This window comes from Bremia lactucae, linkage group LG14 (genome assembly GCF_004359215.1).
Source record: "Bremia lactucae strain SF5 linkage group LG14, whole genome shotgun sequence".
NCBI lineage: Eukaryota > Oomycota > Peronosporomycetes > Peronosporales > Peronosporaceae > Bremia > Bremia lactucae.
The window spans coordinates 2,164,905-2,186,209 of record NC_090623.1 but is presented as its reverse complement, the minus strand read 5'-3'; the positions used below and the strand labels follow the sequence as shown (position 1 = coordinate 2,186,209).

Here is a 21,305-nt window from a genome sequence, read left to right as displayed (position 1 = left end):
TTATAGATTCCTCGCGTAACGGATGACGCTAGCCGTCATCACGGATGAGGCTGGGCGTCATCCCTCCTAATGTGAATGCACCCATGTGCATCACATACACAAGGATTGGTCACAAATATGCACCACACGGTATCTACTCGGGGAAGAAGACTTGTCAAATTGTTCAAGGGATCCAATTTGACGATTACGCCAAATTTTGACCGCTGGGCCAAGCGCGGTGTGGCGTGGCGTAACATTTGGTCGAGTATCCCCACGAGTCGGTCGTTAGAAAGCTTGCTGTTTGGCCAAGTTCCGTACCACAGTAGTATCGATTCGGACATTACTGGAGGAAAGGTAGATACGAAGCTTTCCGGCTTGCCCCAGCTGTTTTTGCAGAAAAATTACGAAACGTACTTTACAACGGGGTCGTCGTCATCAAACTTGATGGGTGGAGCATCTTTTTGCCGACACATGGGTACCAAAATGTGTGGAGTTATCAAAAAATGAAAGCAATGGCCAAGAAAAAGTACAACATCACCAAATGGGTCGAGGAAAAGCGAAAGTTTCGTTGGGGTGTTCACGACGACCTCTCGTTTCAGCTTCTTGGGGATCTTTTAGTGGAAAAGAAACACGAGCAACGTCAACGCGTTGCCCGTGGCGAATTTAAAAAGCCTACGTTTGTGACTCATTATACTATTTCCAGTCACGAAACGTTTAAATCCTGGCCCACGTGGTACGATAAGGCCGATAAACCGGATTTTTCCGTCATGTTTAAAGGCGATGCAAGAGCCGAGCGTATCGAACGGTATATGAAAGTGCGGTATTTTACCGATTTAGAGCTTGGGAAATTTATGGATCGAATGGAACAAGAAGGGATTTTTAACGACACGATCGTGATCTTGGCAGGAGACCATGGCCAAGCCCCGGAAGTCCAAGTCGTGAACTCGCATGAAGAATCCGTTACCCGAGTTCCTCTCGCTATTATTGCGGAAGGGCGATTGGGCGATGCCGTCGGAAAAGTCTTTGATGACGTTGCAGTGCACTATGATCTTTTGAACACAATTGCTGACATTACTGGCCTGCCTAAAGACGGATTCGTGCAGGACGGGGTCGGGCGATCCCTTAAGCGCAAAATTCCTTCTGGCCAACGGGTTGTATACGCGAACGATCCAACGCGCAAGATGGCGGTTATGCGGGGCCACCAACGGCTTCACTACGATGCCGTGGCCGACGCTATGTTTCTCCATGACACCGAGTTGGACTATTTCATGTCGTTAAATTTACTGCCGCTTCTTTCTGATAAAGAACGTGAAGACTGGGTGAATATGCGGGAAGATGGCCGCCAAATTACCGCTTACTATAAAAAGCGTTGGGACGAGAATTGCTTACTTGCCGTTACGTGCAAGGATTAAGGGCAAGAGGAATTATTTTATTAAATACTAGAAGTAAATTTGATGTGGTGCATTTTCTTTCTTGCCGATTGATGTTGACTGTTCTATCGTAGACGTCAATTACTTTAAGATTGTGGAAAATTGAGCCGCCACTCCAGACGACAGATAGTCGCCATTTTCAAGTGACGTCGTTAAGTAATGTTTTAGTCTCAACAAAGGTTGTAATTAGCACTTGTTATCTGTACAAACAATGGAGAAAAACGTAATTAGTGAATTGAAGATGCTTTTAAAAAAGATTATATTAAAGTGAAGTAGCACCATTTCATGAGCCAATGATTCGAAGATTGCGCATGCGGATTTCCACCAATCTGCGCGCATCTGTCAAATAAGAAGTCAAAGAGGTAGAAGACGTCTGCGTCCGACGGGCTCACGGCAGCATGGAGTTCATTTGCCTCGCCTGTGAGCAAGTGATGCGTATACACTGCTCAGCAGACGCAGGCGGTCTCGTGCTCCAGAGCGCGCGTACGATTAGCTCAAATTCTCTTGCAGGATCGTTCGAAATGTCCTCTTCCACCGCAAATCTGTCCGACACAGTCGCACAAAAGTCCCGTTCAACACGAAATAGCACCCAAGTAGCTCGCTGCAAAGTATGCGATGGCATATTCCACCTCTCGTGTCTTGTAGAGCCTCAAGCCACACCAGAACACGCCCATTCGTTTACATGCACTTCATGTCACCACAAACCTCACGACCTGTCCACCAAGGAGCAGGCGACTCTCTCCGTTCTGATCCCAGCATTAGCCTTTTCGTACTTTAAAGAATCTCAGCTTGAAACTATGGACGAGAGCATGAAGGTCAAGAGTGATGGTAGTTCCGGTTTCACGTCCTCTATTGAGGTGGGTGCAACATGTCGGCAAGTGCAAGTTGAAGCCAACAATCAAATTTCTTGCGGCAAGAGCAACACAACTCGTCCTTATCGCCGCTGCGTTGCTCTTGCTCATGGACAGAACACGCGCCGTCGACAGTCTGTGATTCCTGACGAGACTGTTGTGACAGTAGTGCTTTGTGATGGATGTGATGCGGAATTCGACCCATTGCATTTAACACCACCATTGCTCACGATTCCAGAAGGAGAGTGGTTTTGTCCTGCATGTAGCGAGAAGCACAAGTGCGTTGCATGTGATACGATCTTAAATGCTAGTGACAGCGCCGTGAATCAATTGGGGGGCGTCATTCTCTGTGAAGCTTGCACGCATTTACAAGTGGGGTATACACGTCGACGTTCCGTGCCAATTACAAGTCAGGAGGTGGCTGTAGGTTCAAGTACTAGGAAGCGAAGTCGAGGGAAAGAAGTGAGCGATGATTACACTACGTATAAGCGACTTAAGACGGAGTCTTGTGTTTCCGAGACGCACCAAACGAATGCGTTAATGTCAGACAATGCGGAGAGACGAATAGTAATTCCATCACCATTGTCGGTCATACCTTCGTCTTCGAGTCATTGTCATTCACTGGATAAATGTAACTGGAGTTATCGAAATCCTCGTGTCATTGTGGCAGATCCAGATGATACGTTGCTTGCTAGCCGTAAAGACGAGAGTCGTGTGTGGATTATCTGTGATATTTGCTTTGGGGAATTTCCAATGATTGACGTGCTTGGTACCGATGAAGTCAGTGCTATTCCAGCTCGACCGTGGGTATGTAAACCGTGTGCACGTGCGCTTAAACGTAGTCGTAAAAAGCGACCGCGCTTCTCGAAACAAATGGTGCTAGAGATGCAAGCATACGGTCGTCTCTTGCGGGTTACAGCGGCCAAAGTTTCTGATGAAGACGCTTCGAATCGTCTTGGGAACCCACCAACGTCACGCGAAGAGCGACGGAAATTGTACGAATTGGTTGGAAAAACCGTGGGTTTGTTCTTGCAATGGGACAAGCAGTGGGTCATGGGCAGAGTCGTGGCGTTCCATGCGACTCATCCATCCATGCTCCATACGATTCTCTTTGAAGATGGCGTGGTGACATCCTTGCCGCTGTATACATTCCCTCTGGTTATTGGCTCGCGTACGATGGTGTATGTCAAGGTCCCAGCTCTGGAAAATGAGTGGTGGCCAGCGCAAGTCTTGCGACTTAATTCTATCGCCAAGACGCTTTTACTTTCGTCTCAAGAGGAAAATACGAGCACGCATTCCCACTGTCGCCTCGTACGGATCTTCACAAGTGGCAAGCCTATCACGTCGATGCAGCACTTTTCGTCCTGGGTCCCCAACTATCTTTGTCGAAGCATGAAGCGTTTTGAACCGCCTTGTTCGACAATTTCAAGAATACAAGATACTCGTGAGAAAGCAAGTAGTTCAGCTCAGGCGGAGTTGCGAGCCGAGACGGACCACTTTCACCGTTTTTTTCAAGCTTTACTCACTAGTTTTCGCCGGAAATTAGCAGCTATGCTGTCATGTGAACCAGCGACAGGACGTGAACGGCAGTCTTCTGGACTTTTGGATGCAATGAATCGGTGCATGCGAATAGCGGAGGTGTTGGTGGGTCAAACGATCAATATAACGTCAGCGGGATCGTGTGGACAGGACTTGTTGCTTGGATCTTATACGGTTAAAGCGTTTGAAAAAAATGTAGAGAAGCATCGTATTGCAGCTTACAAGGATTCAAATGCTGAGATATTGGTGGATTTACTCCAAGGCACGGATGGCGTCGTGTATTGCTTGGAGAATGTTCAGACATCGAGTGAAGTAGCGATTCTGCTTGAAATGAACTGTTTAGATGGAACAGGCGGGGGACTTCCTGGTGAATTTCATTCGAAAGAATTGCTAGAAGACGCAATCATTCGAGAAACGGGAATTCTTTGCGCTCCTATAGATGCAGCTGCCGATGCAGACCGACAAGGAAGCTCGACTTGTAGCCACTGTTTGCTGGATGCTGAAGAAAGACAGGATGATACATTGTCGATATCGAGCGGTCATAAAACGCGCGACTTGATTGAGTGTGTGAAATGTAATCGGAGATTTCACTCGACGTGTTGTGATCCGCCACATGCGCCACTTTCACTTCAAAGCGTCGAGGATGGAGTAGTGTTGGTTTCGGATCTTGAAATCCCATTTGAGTGTAGTGAGTGTACCGTGTGTGCTGGATGTGGCCGAAGAAGCGAGGAATTGTGCACGAATGAAGTTCAAATGACGGCGCAGTGGTCTCTTTGGCGTCTTCCGCTACGAGCTGCCGCTTTGTGTACCAGGTGTATTCCGTACTTTAAAGCCAATCGCTTTTGTAGTGTTTGCAATCTCGTGCTTGACGGCGATGTGCTGGCGATGCAGGTGGATCTGTTGACTTGCTTAACGTGTAATCACTATGTCCACGCAGCTTGTGAACCCGATCCGAATGTAGCATTTCACGCGTTCAGCAACTCGTCCGAGTTCACTCTTGATGTTGTGATGGAAATGGAGACATTATGTGATACCACTCGAGAGGCTGAGAGTGGCTTGAATCGACGCACTTCAGAGGGTAGTCGGAGTCCGTCTGAAGAGCGTGGTGGGGTGAACAGCTCAACAAGCAAAGACGACGGAGTTGTAAAGTCGGCCAAGCAACTGGAAGAAGACTATGCACGTTCGTTACGATTTAAAGCTGGGTACGATCCAAAAGTACTGCATCATTACGAGTGTTTAAGTTGTCGCAAGGTCCGTATGCTTCACGTTCTGTATCGCTTGGGAATCGAAGACAAGCTGGATTTGTTTAAAGAACCAGTGACGGAGGCGATTGCACCCACGTACTTTGACATTATCAAGACTCCTATGGATTTGAGTACCATACGGCAGAATATATTAAACAATGCGTACACTAGCGTAAATTTTATCGCGTTTCGGGATGATTTTGAACTCATGTGCTTGAATGCCGTCACGTTTAACACCAAAGAACGAGACTTTTTGATTTGGCGTGAAGCATGGCGATTTTACGGACAAGGACAACGCATTCTGCGGCAGACAGCTCCAAAAGCACGTATGAAGCAGCGCGGTGGACGGTTTTATGATGCTTTGAAAGTTGCAGCGAAGCGCCAACTGCCAAATAAATCGGGATTGGTGGGCAAGCCGTCAACTAGTGATGATTTTGATTATGGAGGCGAGGGTGGAGACAATGAAGAAGATGACGACGCAGATGAGGAAGAGGACGGAGGGGACATTGGCTCCGAGACAGGGTCGGATCGACTCAGTGGAGCTGCTGACCATTCTAGTGCAGTTCCTACTACCCCGAAAGCTGAAGTTGCAGCAGCGATGGAGGGTCCGTCTAAACGCAAAGGGTCAGACTCGATGGAACGCAGCGAGACTTCGACGAGCGATCACGGTCTTACTGGACCCGTTATTACTACTGGAGTTTTGTCGACGGACCGTGATATTGTCACGAACGATGCGTCATGTGTTGTCCCGACCAAGTTACGACCGGTCACGTCCCAGTCGCGTGTGTCGCTGTTTCTACTGGTCCAGACACAGCCATCGGCGCATACATTCAGCTGGTTGGATCTTTGTGCCGTGTGTGGGAGTGCTGGTCTTCCAGACACATTCATCTTTTGTGTCGACTGTGGCGAAGGCTTCCACTCGTTTTGTATTCCTGGAATGACTGCAGCACGAATTGAAGGGAACAATCAAATTCGAGCGTATTGGCGGTGTTTGAACTGCAAGATGTGTGAGATCTGTGGTCAACCAGGAACTGTGAGTGGTGCTGACGGCTCGTCGACTCGTGTTGTTGCGACTGCTGGCAACGTCAATAGCCCAGCGCTCGTCCGTTTCACAGATAACGTTGAAATTGAGTCGTGTGTGCAGGTTGCGCAAACGGAGTCACTCGTGCTCTGTGATCATTGTGATCGTGGCTATCACGGGTCGTGCTTGGTTCCATCCCTCGAGCTCCCAATGAAACAAGACAAAGCAGCTGGCATCCCACAGATTTTTTGTGCAAGTTGCGTGACATGTACACAGTGCGAAAGCCTGAGAGGGTCGAAAAAACAGTCTCAGCTTTCTGACGAAAGCAACGAAGATGACTTGGCCGTGGCTCATGAACGCACGTATAGTTACAAACCAACGGAATGCTTGAATTGTTACAAACAGAACGAGCAACAGATGCAAGTTCATAAAGAGCGCACGCGACTCTTGACGGAAGTTTGGACTGCAGAAGATCAAAAGCAAGACGCGAAAAAGTGTCCGCTCTGTCGGCGCAAGTGGGATGCCGATGTGGAAGAGTTAATGCAATGTGATGCTTGTGAACAGTGGGTACACCCTTTGTGCGATCCATTGCTGCAAGCTGAGCCTAAGCGCTATGAAATGCTCGTAAATGATCCAAAAGCCGTGTATGCTTGTGCATCGTGTCGGCCGCTAGAGCGGAAACACGTGACGGACATAATTTCAGACGGAGAAGGGTGGCAGTGTCAGGTACTTTTAGCTCTGATTCAGCGTAAACGCTCTCAAATCCAAGCGAGGTGGCAGGAAACGCACAGACAGCTGGAGCAGGTAAAGCACTGGAAGCGATTAGCCGACCATACGCCCGTGTATATGTATGTCGTGCAACTTGGGGAAGAATGTCTTCGCACGTTTGCGTATCGAAGTTTAAATTTCCAAAGCGACTGGTATCGATTGACCAAGCAGCAAGAGCTGGATGCAAATAAAGTGGTCGTACCCGATTGGTTGCTACGTAAAGCAAATCGGTATCTGCGTTTTAAGCGGTATATGCGAGGACCACGTGCTGCGGCAAGACGTCAGGCTCGTAAGACTCAGAACTTTAATTCGAAACAAGCTCTTGGAACCAATTCACGTCAGGACGCTAGCTCAATATGTCTCATTCAATCGGAAGCTGCGAGCTGTGCTGCATTATTGGCGTGTGTTCATCTCTTGTATGGATGGAGACCACTTCCTGAAGTCGTGATTCACTTGCTATCGATGGAAGACGATGCCGTCACTGGACACAAGAAATTGGATCAAATTTTACTTGAGCAATTGCGAAGTGGGGGCACGAGCGATGCAGCATTGGGACAAAATGAGAAACTGGCAGCAGAGATTGCGATGATCAAGGAGCAGTATGCCCGACGCGCGAACAAGCACCATGTGGTGCATAACTCGCCCTCGGATCTTCCAGTTTCTGGCGTCGAGAGGGACGTGTCGAAAGCGGAGCCTGAAAAGGGAGCAGCATTAGCAGAAGCAGTCGATGATGTGAGAAAGGAGTCCGGTCAACCGAGCGCGGTCGCTAATCATGTGTCGCTTATACCAGCAACAAATGGCTCCCGTCTAACGAATTGCGTGGCTTGGATGACGACAGCTTCGCCGTTGCATGGATGGCCAAGCGCGAGGAATGAGAAGGAAGTATTTGAGGACACGCGCTTTTGTGCCTTGTGCTTTATGATTGGGGACCAGACGGCGTGTGGACGTTTGTTGTATACCGAATCCGAGACGTGGGTGCATGTAAATTGTGCACTCTGGTCGACAGAAGTGCACGAAGATGCCGAGGGAGTGTTGCACAAGTGTAGCAAGGCTAGACATCGTAGTCGTCTTATTCGCTGTGATGCGTGTGGCTTAATGGGCGCGACTATTGGCTGTGCGATTGCACGTTGCGCTCGACATTATCATTTTCCATGTGCCGTGGATGCAGGAGCTGCGTTTTTACCAACTGGTGAGACATGTTGTCCTGTGCTATCGCATAAGGAGACATTAGCTCGGAGACTTGAGAAAGGAGGATTGACAAGATTGCACGAGACCGAGGCACCATTTGAGTGTGTGACTGCAGAAGCTCTTTCTAATGACGCTGTAACCGAATATAAAGACGTAATGAACGAGAAGGTACGTGATGGATTAAGTGCCAAAGAGGGCGAGGAATATGCGTGCGACAAGCTACCGAATGCCGACGTTACGGACGCATCAAATGCGTCAGAAAAGTTCAATGGCAGTTGGAATCAGGACAAGACGGCGGGAATGCCACTTAAGCTTGAGAATGAGTCGAATGTACTGTCAACGCACGTGCTTCCGGTGATCAATCCGTGCAGCGAGCCTCGTCGTGCTCTGTACAGTGATCGTCCCCTTGTGACTGTATCCGATCTCAAGAAGAAAAAGCGTGCCGAGCTCAAACGCGGTATTAAGCCTCGGCCGATGTGCTACCGTATCGGTGCGCTCACTCTCCACTCGCTCGGGCACATTTTCGTTGGAAATGCTAGTTTCCACACACGAACAGCATTATACCCGCTTGGCTTTCGCAGTACGCGCATCTTTTGGAGCACACGCGACTTAGCGACGCGATGTCTGTACGAGTGCGTAATCACAAGCACTGCGCGAGAATCGCAGCATGCAGAGCTGCTTGAGCGACGAGGTACTGGCGATCGTGCGGCGACGCAAGAGCGTCGCCGACCACGCGTTGTGTTTCAAATCACGGCATCGGATGACCAAGCACGACCGATTGTCGCGTGTACACCGGACGACGCGTTGATTGAATTGCGTAGCCGTGTGGTGTCACTATATGAAGAACATCGAGGCTTTGGAGCCGCAAGCCCCGTGGTTGAGAAGAATCCATTCTTGAAACGGAGTTCATGGTCTTCGTTTGCATTAAGTGGGGCGTACTTTTTTGGCTTTGGGTTGCCCGAAATTCTTCAATCGATTGAAGAACTTCCACATGCTGCCACGACGGCCGTGAGTCGACGAGCGACTATTCGCAAGGTGCGACAGCAGCAACAACGTCACGGACAAAGCCCATTAGCAGGGTCTGCAGCAGCCATTTGGAGCACGAATGCACGGAAACGGACCTGGAGCAGCATGGAAACGAGTGCGAGCAATGCAGCTCAAGGTCTTTCGACCATGCTCGATGAAGAACCGGTGGAGGAAGAGCTGTACGAGTTTGCGTATTCGATGCCATCTGTTGAAGCATTTGAAGCTGCGGAACGTGTGATGGAACAACTGGTTCGTGCCGAGCAGCGGGCTCGGCAGTCTTCTGGCTGTGCTCGAACAGACGGATTTGAAGGCAACCGTTTGTTTGGAGCTCCCAAGAAAGCCAAGATTATGCCACGTCGTCAAGCTTTGAGCAAGGATGAGCCCGTGGCGATCGCCCCAAGCACGGTCACTACGACGACCGGTGTGGCGATGGATATTGAACACTTGCCTATAACGATGCAGTACCGAGAACTCCGTCGTCGACCTTTTGACGAGCGCATGCTCGTTCGAAAGTCGTCCATTCATGGCTATGGGCTCTTTATGAACGAAGCAGTGAGCGAAGGACAGATGATTGTCGAGTATCAAGGACAAATTATTGATCAAAGCGTGGCCGATGAGCGCGAACGACGTTATGAAGAGCAAGGCGTCGGGAGTTGCTACATGTTTCGTGTTGATGACAAGACAATTATTGACGCGACTCGATGTGGGAATTTGGCGCGCTTTATTAATCACTCGTGCGATCCGAAAGCGTTTGCACGTATTGTGGCCGTGGATGGAGGGGAAAAGAAGATTGTAATCTTTGCGAAACGCGCGATTGCCGTGGGGGACGAAGTGACGTACGATTACAAGTTTCCGATTGAAGACGAAGCGATTCGGTGTGACTGCATGGCGATGAATTGTATTGGAAGGATGAATTAGGGGCGAGTATTGTGTGTATTGGAAGAAATGTCGAAATAAATCGTTATTTAAGCAAACCGATGTGAATTTGTGGGTCACACCGAGCAGAATGTATGTCATGCCCATCAAAATTCGGGAAGCGAGGAACGTAGAATTCAAAACATAAATTTAGTGTACTCAAGTTATATATTAGACGCAAACAATTGCTACTTTTTCGAGCTGGCGAGTGCCGCGACAAAATTTTGACTCTTCACTGATCCCGTGGGGCTTATACTTATCGCGTGCTCGCAGCTCTGCACTGGTGACACCACCACAACCGACGGCATCATCACACGCGTGGAATTATCGACTTGGCCTTTGGGTGGAGGTTTTCGGTAAACACAAGTGAGAATTAGCTGAGTCACCGCAAGGATGAATCCAGCAATGTTTGGTAACATAATAAACAGATCATGGACCAAATATGCGTAAAATATCCAACTCATACTGTTGACGACCAGTACCACTCCCATTGCCAATGGCATTGACGATGCTGTTTTCGTTCGAATCACATGAATGATGGTGGCCATGGGTGACGCATACAGAATGACGGTTGTTGACACGAGAATGGACCCAAGTGTTGTCTTGACAGAATCCGTGCTTTGACCTGTCTTTCCTGTCAACGCGAGAAGACCGTAGATAGTCATAAGTACACAAAACGCAAACGAGCAAACAAAAATCCGCATGGCAGTTTTCTTGTATGCGGTCCATTTGTAGAAAAACAAAGCCAAGAACAACCCCACAATAAAACCAAAAACCGCGACAGCAAAGAGTGGAATCATGTCGTTTATTGCGTACGCGTAAAAGAGTAACACGTAGCAATTGGTGAAGAGGAGAACACAGGGCATAATTGACATTTCGCCAGTGCTTTGATTTTTGCGCCAGCGAATGAAATCAGGCATGAGGGACATTCGCAGCATGACCGTCGTGATGATAGACACCACTTTGGCAATTGTCAATACAATCATTTCGATTCTTTCTAGCAAATTCGATAGTGACAAAGAGGTCAAATCAACTCACAAGTCCGTATCTAGTGCTTGACAACATCGGTTCCTATCAAGAAGTTAAGAGGAGTCTCCCATGTAATAGAGAATCTTTATTACAGGGTACGCGGTGCTGGCTCTTTCCGTCTGAAACACGTGAGCGTTGATTCACTAGAATGAAAAGATCTATAGATGCTAAATGTGACAACATAAACTTGACAAATAACTGATACTAGAATAAACAGGTGCCAATTAATACAACGAAACGGGAGACTGCTCATTCCCTGTCGTGATGCAGGCTGCGCTATAGAAAGGGTGACCTCGCAGCCGTCAGGTGGTGCCTTAGGGAGCCGAATATTTACTCACACGCTGACTGTTTCATAAGCGGCGGCATGACCAGCGCAGCGGCACTTTGTCGCATTTGCGTTGAACGTGTAGATTTCTTGCCTACTTTTAGACTTGTTTGCTGTAAACCCGACTTTCACAGAAGATTTCGACACAATACACCTATGCATCCGATTTCGCTTAAAAGATAACTCAGTCATCTATTTGGCTCACCTAGTTAAGATAAATAAGTATAATATCACGTATCTTAACCTGTTTGCTGTAAAGAGTCTCCATGTCAATTCATCTACAGTAAGTGGTACATATCAGTAATGCATGTAAAGTTTTCGATCAATTTTTATTCCCACTCATCACGCAAAAAAGTACTCTGCATCACCATATGTTTATTAATGAGCTCATTTTTATACAGGTAAACGAAACATGTTGTTTGTAAGCACGCAAAAGGAAAAATATGAGAAAGTGACCGAGGAAACGTGCAAGCTTTTGAGTTGCGCCGCCCTTCTCAAAATACATCTTTTTAATTTGTTACGAATTAGAAGAAGCCCACACCAATTAAGAAAAACACAAAAAGGTAACTTTCTATAATCAACTTTGTGTGAATCGCTTACATGAAGTGGCGATACCATCCATTTTGTTGCTCTTAACGAGAAGCAGTTTCAAATGATTACACATTAATCTTGACGCTGAAATAGCTCACAACTGATCAACCAGATTGTAACAAAGATGTCCGTTAAATACATATTATTTCAAATAAGAGGAATAACGAATATTATCTCCTATTTAAGGAATAAATAGTACAAGAAAATTATCTGTATTAATTTTGACTAAAATAGTTCCAGTATTATCAAATTTGGTGATACTGATGCCATAAGACATTAGCTCTATTAATTGCTTGATTTAAATCTAAGTCAACCCCGCCAATCGTTTAAAGACACGATTGTGTGGTGCGCAAGGAGGCGCCATATTTAGTAAGTTATAAATAAAATAAGTTCGGTTGTACATAGAAGATCGTTACGCAGGAAACTAAGTTTTACCTTTTCGCTAATCTAAAGCCTTTGTCTCGACCTTTGAAGCTAAATACACTTAGCTTCATTGAAACCTTCCTCTTTACCATTGTTACGTGAAGTTACGAGACAACTTACCTACAGTGTAATCAGCCTAAGGTTAACTAGTACTGATCAGTACTAGTAAAAGATGCCCCGTTACACCTGGAAGCACTTCGTAGTCCGCTCAACGGCCCACGCACGTTCCATCCAACATGGACATGTTCGATGAAGACGGAAGGAGCTTCAGAACCCGTCAAGAAGGTTATAACGCAACGCATGAGAGGTTTCTTTATTTGAGTGACCTTGTATGGGGAGCGATCTAACGAATGAGCTCGGTCGTAGGCGAGCCAGCCGTTGGCGCCATGCTGTACACTCTGGGGGCAGAGATGAACAGCATGCGACGATTGCCGAGTCCATACAACACGAACTCGACGCGGCCCGAGAGAAAGTAGCCTTCTTCACCAGCAAGGCTCTCAACACGCGGAGATTTTGAGAGAACAGGGTGCCCAACAGTTGGAACTGTTGAGACAGCAGCTTGTAAATGCTGCTATTGGTGGTTTCGACGCTTCCGGGTCAACCCGAAAGCTTTAATATCGAAATTTCTGGGCTTAAGGCAGTCAAAGGCGACTCTACTTTGAGATGGCTCGTCGAATTAGACGACGCTATTGAAGCTCGCCGTATCAGTGATGATGCGAAGAAATTGAAATTTGGCATGTCCACCTTTGCCGGACGTGCCAAATCTTGGGCCATGGAATACAAGCTTTACGACCCATTAGTTTTGGGTCGTATGAGGTCTTTATGACCCGGCTCAGACAAATATTTGAGCTGCCACGTGCCGAATTCAGGGATCAACAAAGCTCCTGGATTTGAAGCAGGGCAAGCGTGACATTCACGCTTATGCCCAACATACACGATACCTGGTCAGTTGCATCGTGAGTCATCTAATAAATGCACAAACACAGGCAACTGTGTTCATTAAAGATCTTGCAGCAGTCCTGTTAAGACCTACCTGTTCCGGCTGAGTTTGAGTCGCTTGACTAAGCGATCTCTATAACAGAAGAAGAGGACTCAGTCGTACGCAGGCTTTTGTCCAGTCTGGAGTAAATCGTCCTCCGAGGCGACAAGAAAACGGAGGTCCAGATCCATTGGACCCCTCGTATGTAGAGCGAGAAACTCGCTCGTCAAGTTACAAACGATCACAAAATGTAATCGTTTTCACAGACGGACCACTACGCCTATGAGTTTTGTGCCCCACGGCAAGTGCCGAAACACACTGAGCGAAAAGATCGACCCCGCTAGGAACAGCGGAGGACGCGGATTCGACGCTTTTGTGAAATCGCAACAGCGAGGCGAATCGACAAAAAACGGTCGGGTCAGTAAGGGCAGAGCGCCCTACTAATGCAACAACGTCAAAAGAATTTGCAGGCTATTCCGACGAAAGTTGCATCTCACACTGTGGGGCGTCAAACAATCTCATTCGACGCTAATCTCTAACAGATTGCAGACTCAAATTTATTGAGCCGATATCCCTTTAATGAGGACGACAGTACGCCTAGCAACAGGCGCATCTGTAATTGTAAAGAAACGTGGAGTTGGTATCCAATACACGTTAAAGGGTAAACAGTACGATGATGATTCATCGTACTTAATTTGGATGACAAGTTGATGTCACCTTAGATTACCATGGCTCAGAAAGTACGAGCCATGCTTAAATTGGCAGTATCAAGCCGTGACGATGCCTGTCTGTTTTTCATCATATGACCATCTGATGAAAGTCTCGGAGTGTTCACAAGCCTGTGGATGTCCTACGAGTGAGTGCAATGGCCTCACTTGTGGGTCGGTCGTTGGCATGACTGCACAAGACCTCAATTTGATTATCCAACACACTGTAGAGTTAGATCCCGACGGCTGTGCGCAAGCAATGGCAGCTTCGAAGTTCGACCACTCGAATAGTTAAGTTGTAGAAACAAGAATGCTTGCTTGAAAAGCAACATCCAAGAACGTTTAAAATGCCCGTCTATAAGAGACAGTGCGAAAGTCCTTGACCAACTGGAGAGACGATCGTAAAGAATCTTGCTTGGTAGTGCAACTACAGCTAGCGGCAGTTAGGGAGGATACTCCCCAAATAAAATTCGAGGCAATAAGTCATCAAGAATTTATGGGAATAAGTCCCCGGAAACCTGAGGTCAAAGGTTTCCAGGTACCTTTTGAATTAAGTTCTAAAGAGACAACTGAGACAATAAATGTCCTTGTAAACAATTGATCAAGTGTAGGCTTTTATACACTTGAACGTATAGCGCCTCCGAGGTTAACTTCGGAGATAACATAATTGCCAACGCTTGAGCCGAAACGGTTCTTGCGTGATCTGATAGTGGCTTAGTCGAGCACATATGCGTACTTGTCACAGGAGACAACAACGTGGCCGAAATTCGGTCGACAATAGTATTTCCTGAAAGCGAACGGGTTTGCAGCAGCTCATAGATGGACGAAAGTGTCCTCGTTGTGATGACTCGGATTGAACGTCTTACGTCCCAATCCTGGGAGTCTCTGAGGACAACCCATTATATATGGATTTGAAAGAATTCGTGGATGTGTTCCCTGATTCGGTATCGTGCGAGTTTGCTTAAGGATAAAGACGCTCGACATGAATTCGACCTGATACCATGTTTGAAATACAGTGTCATGAAGCAGTGGCCACTGTTTTGTGAAAATCCGTAAGCGATCGACAAGTTAACCGCGATCGCTTAGCAGCGAGCCATCTGAGGGAGTCAACCTCACCACATAGCTCTCCGACCTTATGTGTGCATAAAGCAACAGAGCTGATGCTGCAACGGTACCGACTCAGAATCTGATACCACAAAAATAAGTAAATATTGTGGAATGTTAAAGAGAACTATCTTTTCGTCAATGGATCTCATGGATGGATTCTATCAGACCCTCATGCGTGAACAAGATATCCCGTTCACAACAGTAAGCACGTCAAGCGAAATGCGTTGGGTGTGGCTAGTATACCAAGAGCGCTTAGTAATGCTCCTGCAACATTCAACCAATGTGAAACCAATCGTTTAAGATCGGTGCGGGATTTTGCACCGAACTATTTTGATGACGTCTTAGTTCATACCAGAGCCATGAACGACAAGTCGGACGTTGAAGTACATCGTCACCCCGTTAGAAAGGTTCTTACACTTATGCGTGAGCACAAGTTGTATGCCAATTTCAAGAAGTGCATATTTAGTGCAAGCGAAATACCTCCTCTTGGAGGCATCGAGGGTAAACACGGTGTACGCCCGATCCAGAAAAAATCAAGGTGATCAGCGGCTGGCTAGTGCCAGTCGATGCAAAGAAACTTCAAAAGTGCATCGGCTTAGCGGTGTACTAACACACCCGGAATTATGCCGAAATGACAGTACATATTTCTTCTTTGCTAAAGAAAATGTTAAGTGATCATGGAGCGCTGATTGTCAGCGTTCCTTTGAGGTTATCACGCAAACCTTGATGCAATCGCCTAATTTTGATGATTGCGGATAAAGACAGACCATTTCATGTGGTCTGTGACCTACACATTGTTTCTACATTCGGCTGTGGTTAATGCAGTGAGATGCAGACGGCGCAAAGCGCGTCGTCTGATATCAATCGCGTCAGATTCAACCAGCTGAACGCAACTACCCAGTGCATGAAAAGGAACTCCTTGCCATGAAATATGCACTGGCTAAGTTTCAAATCTACCTCTTGGGAGATAGACCGTTACTTGTATATACGGACGATGCGTCTTTAAGCACGGCTGTAAACATTCCAAACATCTCGCAAAAATGGCGAGATAGTTTCCTTTCTTCGCGGAGTATAACGTAGAGTATAGACCAGGACGACTTAGCGTCGTCACTGATACCCTTTCGCGCCGGCAGCGCAAATCAACAGTGAGCATAAAGCCACTGTTGCATCAAAAAGTATTTTGCCGCGAACATTACTTGACGACGTCAGAAGAGCTTTTCAAGAAGATAAGGCTCTTAATAAATTACCTTAAAAATCCATCAAAAATCCCTGAAAGGATTGTCGCAACTGTATCGATCCTTAAGAGATCAATACACAACACGCAAGGGGTTACTGTATTTCACAGCCTTTGCTGGCGACACACCTCGTGTCGTCATCCCCACCGATAATGGTTTCCGATTAAGCCTCATCTATGAGTCCCACGATGCACCAAAAAGTGGTCATCGTGGACGTGAAAAGGATTATCCCACAACAAGTCGCGACTTCTACTGGCCACGTCAGTATGAGTTCGTCCGCGTGTACGTACGTTCTTGCGAAGTTTCTCAACGGGTAAAGCCCAGGACTTCGTCTTCGGATTCCGACGATGAACACAAGAACATTGGGTTTCAGATTTTTTATCGTTTCAGCGAAATGGTATATCTTGCTGCAGTATTGGGGTCGACCACAGCCATAAGCTGTGCTCGTGTCTTTGTTAACACGATATTTCGACTCCAGGAGTATACCGCGAACTAGTCTTAGATCAAGGCCCGAGAATCACGGCGGAGCTCTGGCAAACTGTGTTCAAATCACTTGAAACACAGTTTAAACAAATCAACTTCTGATCATCTTGTAACAGATGGTCAGACGGAGCGGGCAAACCGTATAATCGAAGAGATACTTCGCGAATACGTCCACTCTTTTGAAAGTTAAAGCTAGTTCTTGCAGATGGTTGAAGTTTCCATCAACAACTCGGTACATGCTTATACAAAGCATACACCATTTTTTGTGAATGGCTTACGCCATCTACGTATACCCACCTTGTTTGGGGGTGACTCTAACTAAAGAGGGAGTGGAAACTCGCTCGAGCAAAGAACTATCTTGCTCTTGTTCATCACGCATTGACCGTAAGGTCAATGAGAGGGATACAACTGTTTATTTGATCAATGTGGCAGTAGACAAACTCAGTAATCGCGATAAGCTATTGCCGATTGTTATAACGATGCTGAAAGACTCGGCATCGCAAAAAATATTATAAGTGCAAACAATAATGCGCTCACTAATGGAGAGAATGACATCTCGCAGTGCGCACCGGTCGCACTGAAGACAAAATAAAACTGAGTCAGCAGGTGATTTCCTGCTGGTTAGAGAAGCAATGATCCGTTTCGTACAGTATTCCATCGCTGATGCGGTGGACCGACATAAACGGAACTCTGACAAAAATGGGATAGAAAATACAGTTTCATTTAATGTTAACCATGTAGTCCAACTAAATACGGTAAATCTACCAAAACATGAAGTGACAAATGTCGGCAGTAATAGATTACTGCCCACGTATATCGGCCCGTTTCGTGTTCTGCTCCGCCAAGGCAATGCGCACAGGATCGAGCTGCTTGGTAGGATGCTTACGCATTCTAAACGTTTATGTCGGGCATCTCTGCCCGCACCATCCGTACGAGGCTCTTCCGATTTTTAAATTACACCGGAACTGTCTAAGGCGTCTATCAAAGCCTGATGATCCCGAGCTAAAGCATGATAGTCTAGGAGCAGAGTCTGGTTATCACGAACCAGACGACCCACTACCTCTTCCAAGGATTAGATCTTTCAATGAGCTGTCACCAGCTCGTTTTTAAGGGACTGTCGTTCGCCACATGATCAGTCGCAACTTTTGCACAGTTTTTCAACTGGAAACGGAAAAAAATATCGGCCTTATACCGCTAACTCTCAGCGACGAGATTGCACGTGATCAATGTCCCCCTTAAATTATAAAGTGTGTGATTCAAATCACAATGTTAATTCGGGTTCGTCGAACGAAAGAACCAGACTATTCCTCCTCCATCAGATTTATTGACGGATTCGAGTGGTGAATAGCATTTTCTTGCTGGAAGCTTCTCGAACTATCATGAGGTGAAAGGGGTTCGAATGAGTTATTTTGTTCGTTGGCGAGGGTATCCGCCCTCGCATGATGTTGGGAATTTCGTTTTCAACTGATGATAGAGATTCCGGGTCTCGTTCGACAGCACGACGAGACCCATCCTCCTCGACAGAAGCTTCATTTAATAGCATTATTTTTTCGTTACTGATTTTATCCACTTTAATGTTTATTAAGTCAGCATTGGTATCCTTTGTATTGACCCTAGTGTTAATGCGTGATGAGCAAGAGCAAGAAGGTTCTTTGCTCGAGCGAGCCCTCTCCCTTTAATTAGAGTCACTCTCAAATAAGGTGGGTATGCGTTGGTGGCGAAAGCCATTCACGAAAAATGGTGTATGCTTTGTAGAAGCATGCACTGAATTGTTGATGGCAAATTCTACCATCTGCAAGATCTAAATTCAACTCTTAAAAGAGTGGATGTATCCGCGAAGTACCTCTTCGAGAATACGATTTGCCCGCTCCGTCTGACCATCTGGTACAGGATGATCAGAAGTTGACATCACAACTGTGTTCCAAGTGATTTGAACACAATTTGCCAGAGCTCCACCGTGATTCTCGGATCTCGATCCGAAACCAGTTCGCGGTGTAATCCATGAAGTCGAAATATCGTGTTAACACAGACACGAGCACATCCTTTGGCTGTGGTGACTCCGGTACTGCAGCAAGATTCTGAACAGATCGATACCCAACACACAATGGGTTACCGCATTACAAAGCCATTCCTGGCGACACATCGTGTCGTCATCCCCACCCATAATGATTTGCGTTCCCGCCTCATTTATGAGTGCATGATGCGCCAATAAGTGGTCATTGTGGACGTGAGAGGACCTATCTCACGATAAGTCGCGACTTCTACTGGCCACGCCAGTATGTTCGTCCACAAGTACATACGTGCTTGCGAAGTTGGTCAACAGGTAAAGTCCAGTGCTTCATCCCGTGCTCCGTTACAACCTCTGCCTGTTCAGGCAAAGTGTTGGCGGTCCGTATCGATGGAATTCGTCTTCAAATTTTCCGACGATGAACGCAAGGGCATTTGTTTTCAGCTTATTTATTGTTTGAGCAAAATGGTTCACGTTCCCTTACTGATGTTGGAAGTTCCGGGACTCTTCTTGCAGTACAACTTGTCCCATCCTCCTCGACAGAAGGTCCATCGGCGAACGAGCGCTTTTCGCGCTCGTAAAAGGATTAAAGGTACTCAATCCCTTGACGCATATTGTAAGATATAAGTGTCCTCCAAGGAGGATCTTTATGGGAATATGCTTCATTAGGGGTATGACCTGCACCCTTTAAACAGCATGGGCATGAATCCCCCCCACGAGAGGCAAGGTATCCCTGGCTCGCTAGACGCAAACGGTGCGACTTATAGCGTGCACCGACTACGGTCCGTTTCTGAAACCGTTGGCGGGGAGCATTCAACTTGTGAAGCCAAACCTCACGGTCTATGCGTTGTACATTTGTAAAAAGGATGTACAAACTCGGAACAAAGGTTCTGACATTTTTTATCCGCTTACACGAGTACCACCGATGCCGGAAAGGCATCAATGAAGAATTCTGTTTTATCTTAACTAGGCTTATGAAGCCTGGATGAGTCGATTAACGGAATATGATATCGATCGTTGGTCGTACCAGACCAACGAATTATGTCACCCTTTGAGGCAGCCAAGGCCTCATTTCAAGAGCAAACGACAACGTATTGCGGTCCCTCTCCTGTTGGCTCATTTTAACATTAACGTTAGCTTGGCCCTTGGAGCGATCCCTAAAATCACGTATTTTCTGGTGATTCAAACTAGCACCATCAGCAGCACTCTTACCTTCGCGACCACGTAGTTCCTGGTGACGTATACTAATGTCGATAGAGTGGTCATCGACCACGGAGTCATCTGATGATATCTCCCCACCAAAGAGGTCCGACGACTCGAACAACCTCATCATCACCTCTCTGGTTGTCACGTTAGATCCCAAACGTTTATCGGACTCGACCCTGGGTGACCCGGCGGCCTTTACAGTAGCCACTGAGTCGGGCGAAGCCGGTGACTTGGTCGTTTCACCTACAATTGGTGTAGCAGGTGACTTGTCCCCGTCACCTCCAATGTCATCAACAGATGACATGTTCCAGTCACCTCCAACGGGAGTAAAAGGTAACGTATAACCCGTAGTAAACGCATTACCGTCTACTGAGACATTTGCATTACCAACAGCTGCGCTGATCCGTGCAGCTGCCAGCTTTGCGGCCTCACGGGCCATGCGCGCAGACTTATTAGTCACCATCTTAATTTTGGTAAATATCAATGAACGAATAAAAAAATCGATATTTGGATCAAAACCAATAATGCAAAAATTATAGGGAAATATATAATAGCATTTTCTGTCACCCTACTCAGTCACTATAGTGTCTTTTGTTAAAGGAGGGGGATGTAACGGGATGTCCGGTTACACAGGTTTTAATTAATACAAAAAGAATAATACATTTTTTTTCCTACAAGAGGCATAAATGATATTATCTCCTACAAGAAAACAACAAGAACTATACTTATTCGAGTTGAGTACCTTCGGCGTTGTCTGTGCTTGTGCAGAGCCGCCTACATCTAACTCCACTGTGTGATGGCGGTCACACTGAGGTCTGATGCAGTCGAAATTATGACCGAACCACAAGTGTGGCAAAGGAAATAAATAAAGAAGTACATACTTTTATCTTTATAAATTTTGACTTAAATAGTTCGAATTTTACCAAATTTGGTAATACGCATTAACTTTATCTCCATTATAATTTATTTATAAGTCTAAATCAAATCCGTCAATCTTTATATGACACGATTGCGCGGTGCGCAAGGAAGCGCCATACTTAGTTAGTTATTGATATCATAAGTTCAGTAGCAAATAAAGAATCGTTACGTAGAAAATTAACCATATATTTTTGCAAGTTTATTTTTTTCTGTTCTTAAGACTTAGTCTAGCCCTCTGAAGCTAAAGAACCCATAGCTTTATAAAATACCTTCCTCTCTACCGTTGTGTACAGAAGAAATTCACCTTACACTGGTTACAGTGTAAGGTGAACT

General features: G+C 46.4%; 3 protein-coding genes across 3 annotated transcripts; 2 read left to right on the top strand and 1 right to left on the bottom strand.

Annotated features, from left to right (window-relative positions):
* Positions 1-482: 482 nt before the first annotated feature.
* On the top strand, positions 483-1,391 carry CCR75_006617 (uncharacterized protein; the record flags this gene model as incomplete). The annotated part of the gene is made up of 1 exon (XM_067964685.1): positions 483-1,391. One exon carries the CDS (start codon positions 483-485, stop codon positions 1,389-1,391), a length of 909 nt encoding a protein of 302 aa, XP_067816202.1.
* A 416-nt stretch (positions 1,392-1,807) lies between these two features.
* On the top strand, positions 1,808-9,964 carry CCR75_006616 (uncharacterized protein; the record flags this gene model as incomplete). The annotated part of the gene is made up of 1 exon (XM_067964684.1): positions 1,808-9,964. The coding sequence occupies one exon, from the start codon at positions 1,808-1,810 to the stop codon at positions 9,962-9,964; it is 8,157 nt and encodes a 2,718-aa protein (XP_067816201.1).
* A 65-nt stretch (positions 9,965-10,029) lies between these two features.
* CCR75_006615 (uncharacterized protein) lies at positions 10,030-10,947 on the bottom strand (the record flags this gene model as incomplete). Its single annotated transcript, XM_067964683.1, has 1 exon — positions 10,030-10,947. One exon carries the CDS (start codon positions 10,945-10,947, stop codon positions 10,150-10,152), a length of 798 nt encoding a protein of 265 aa, XP_067816200.1. The 3' UTR covers positions 10,030-10,149.
* Between the last annotated feature and the right edge of the window lie 10,358 nt (positions 10,948-21,305).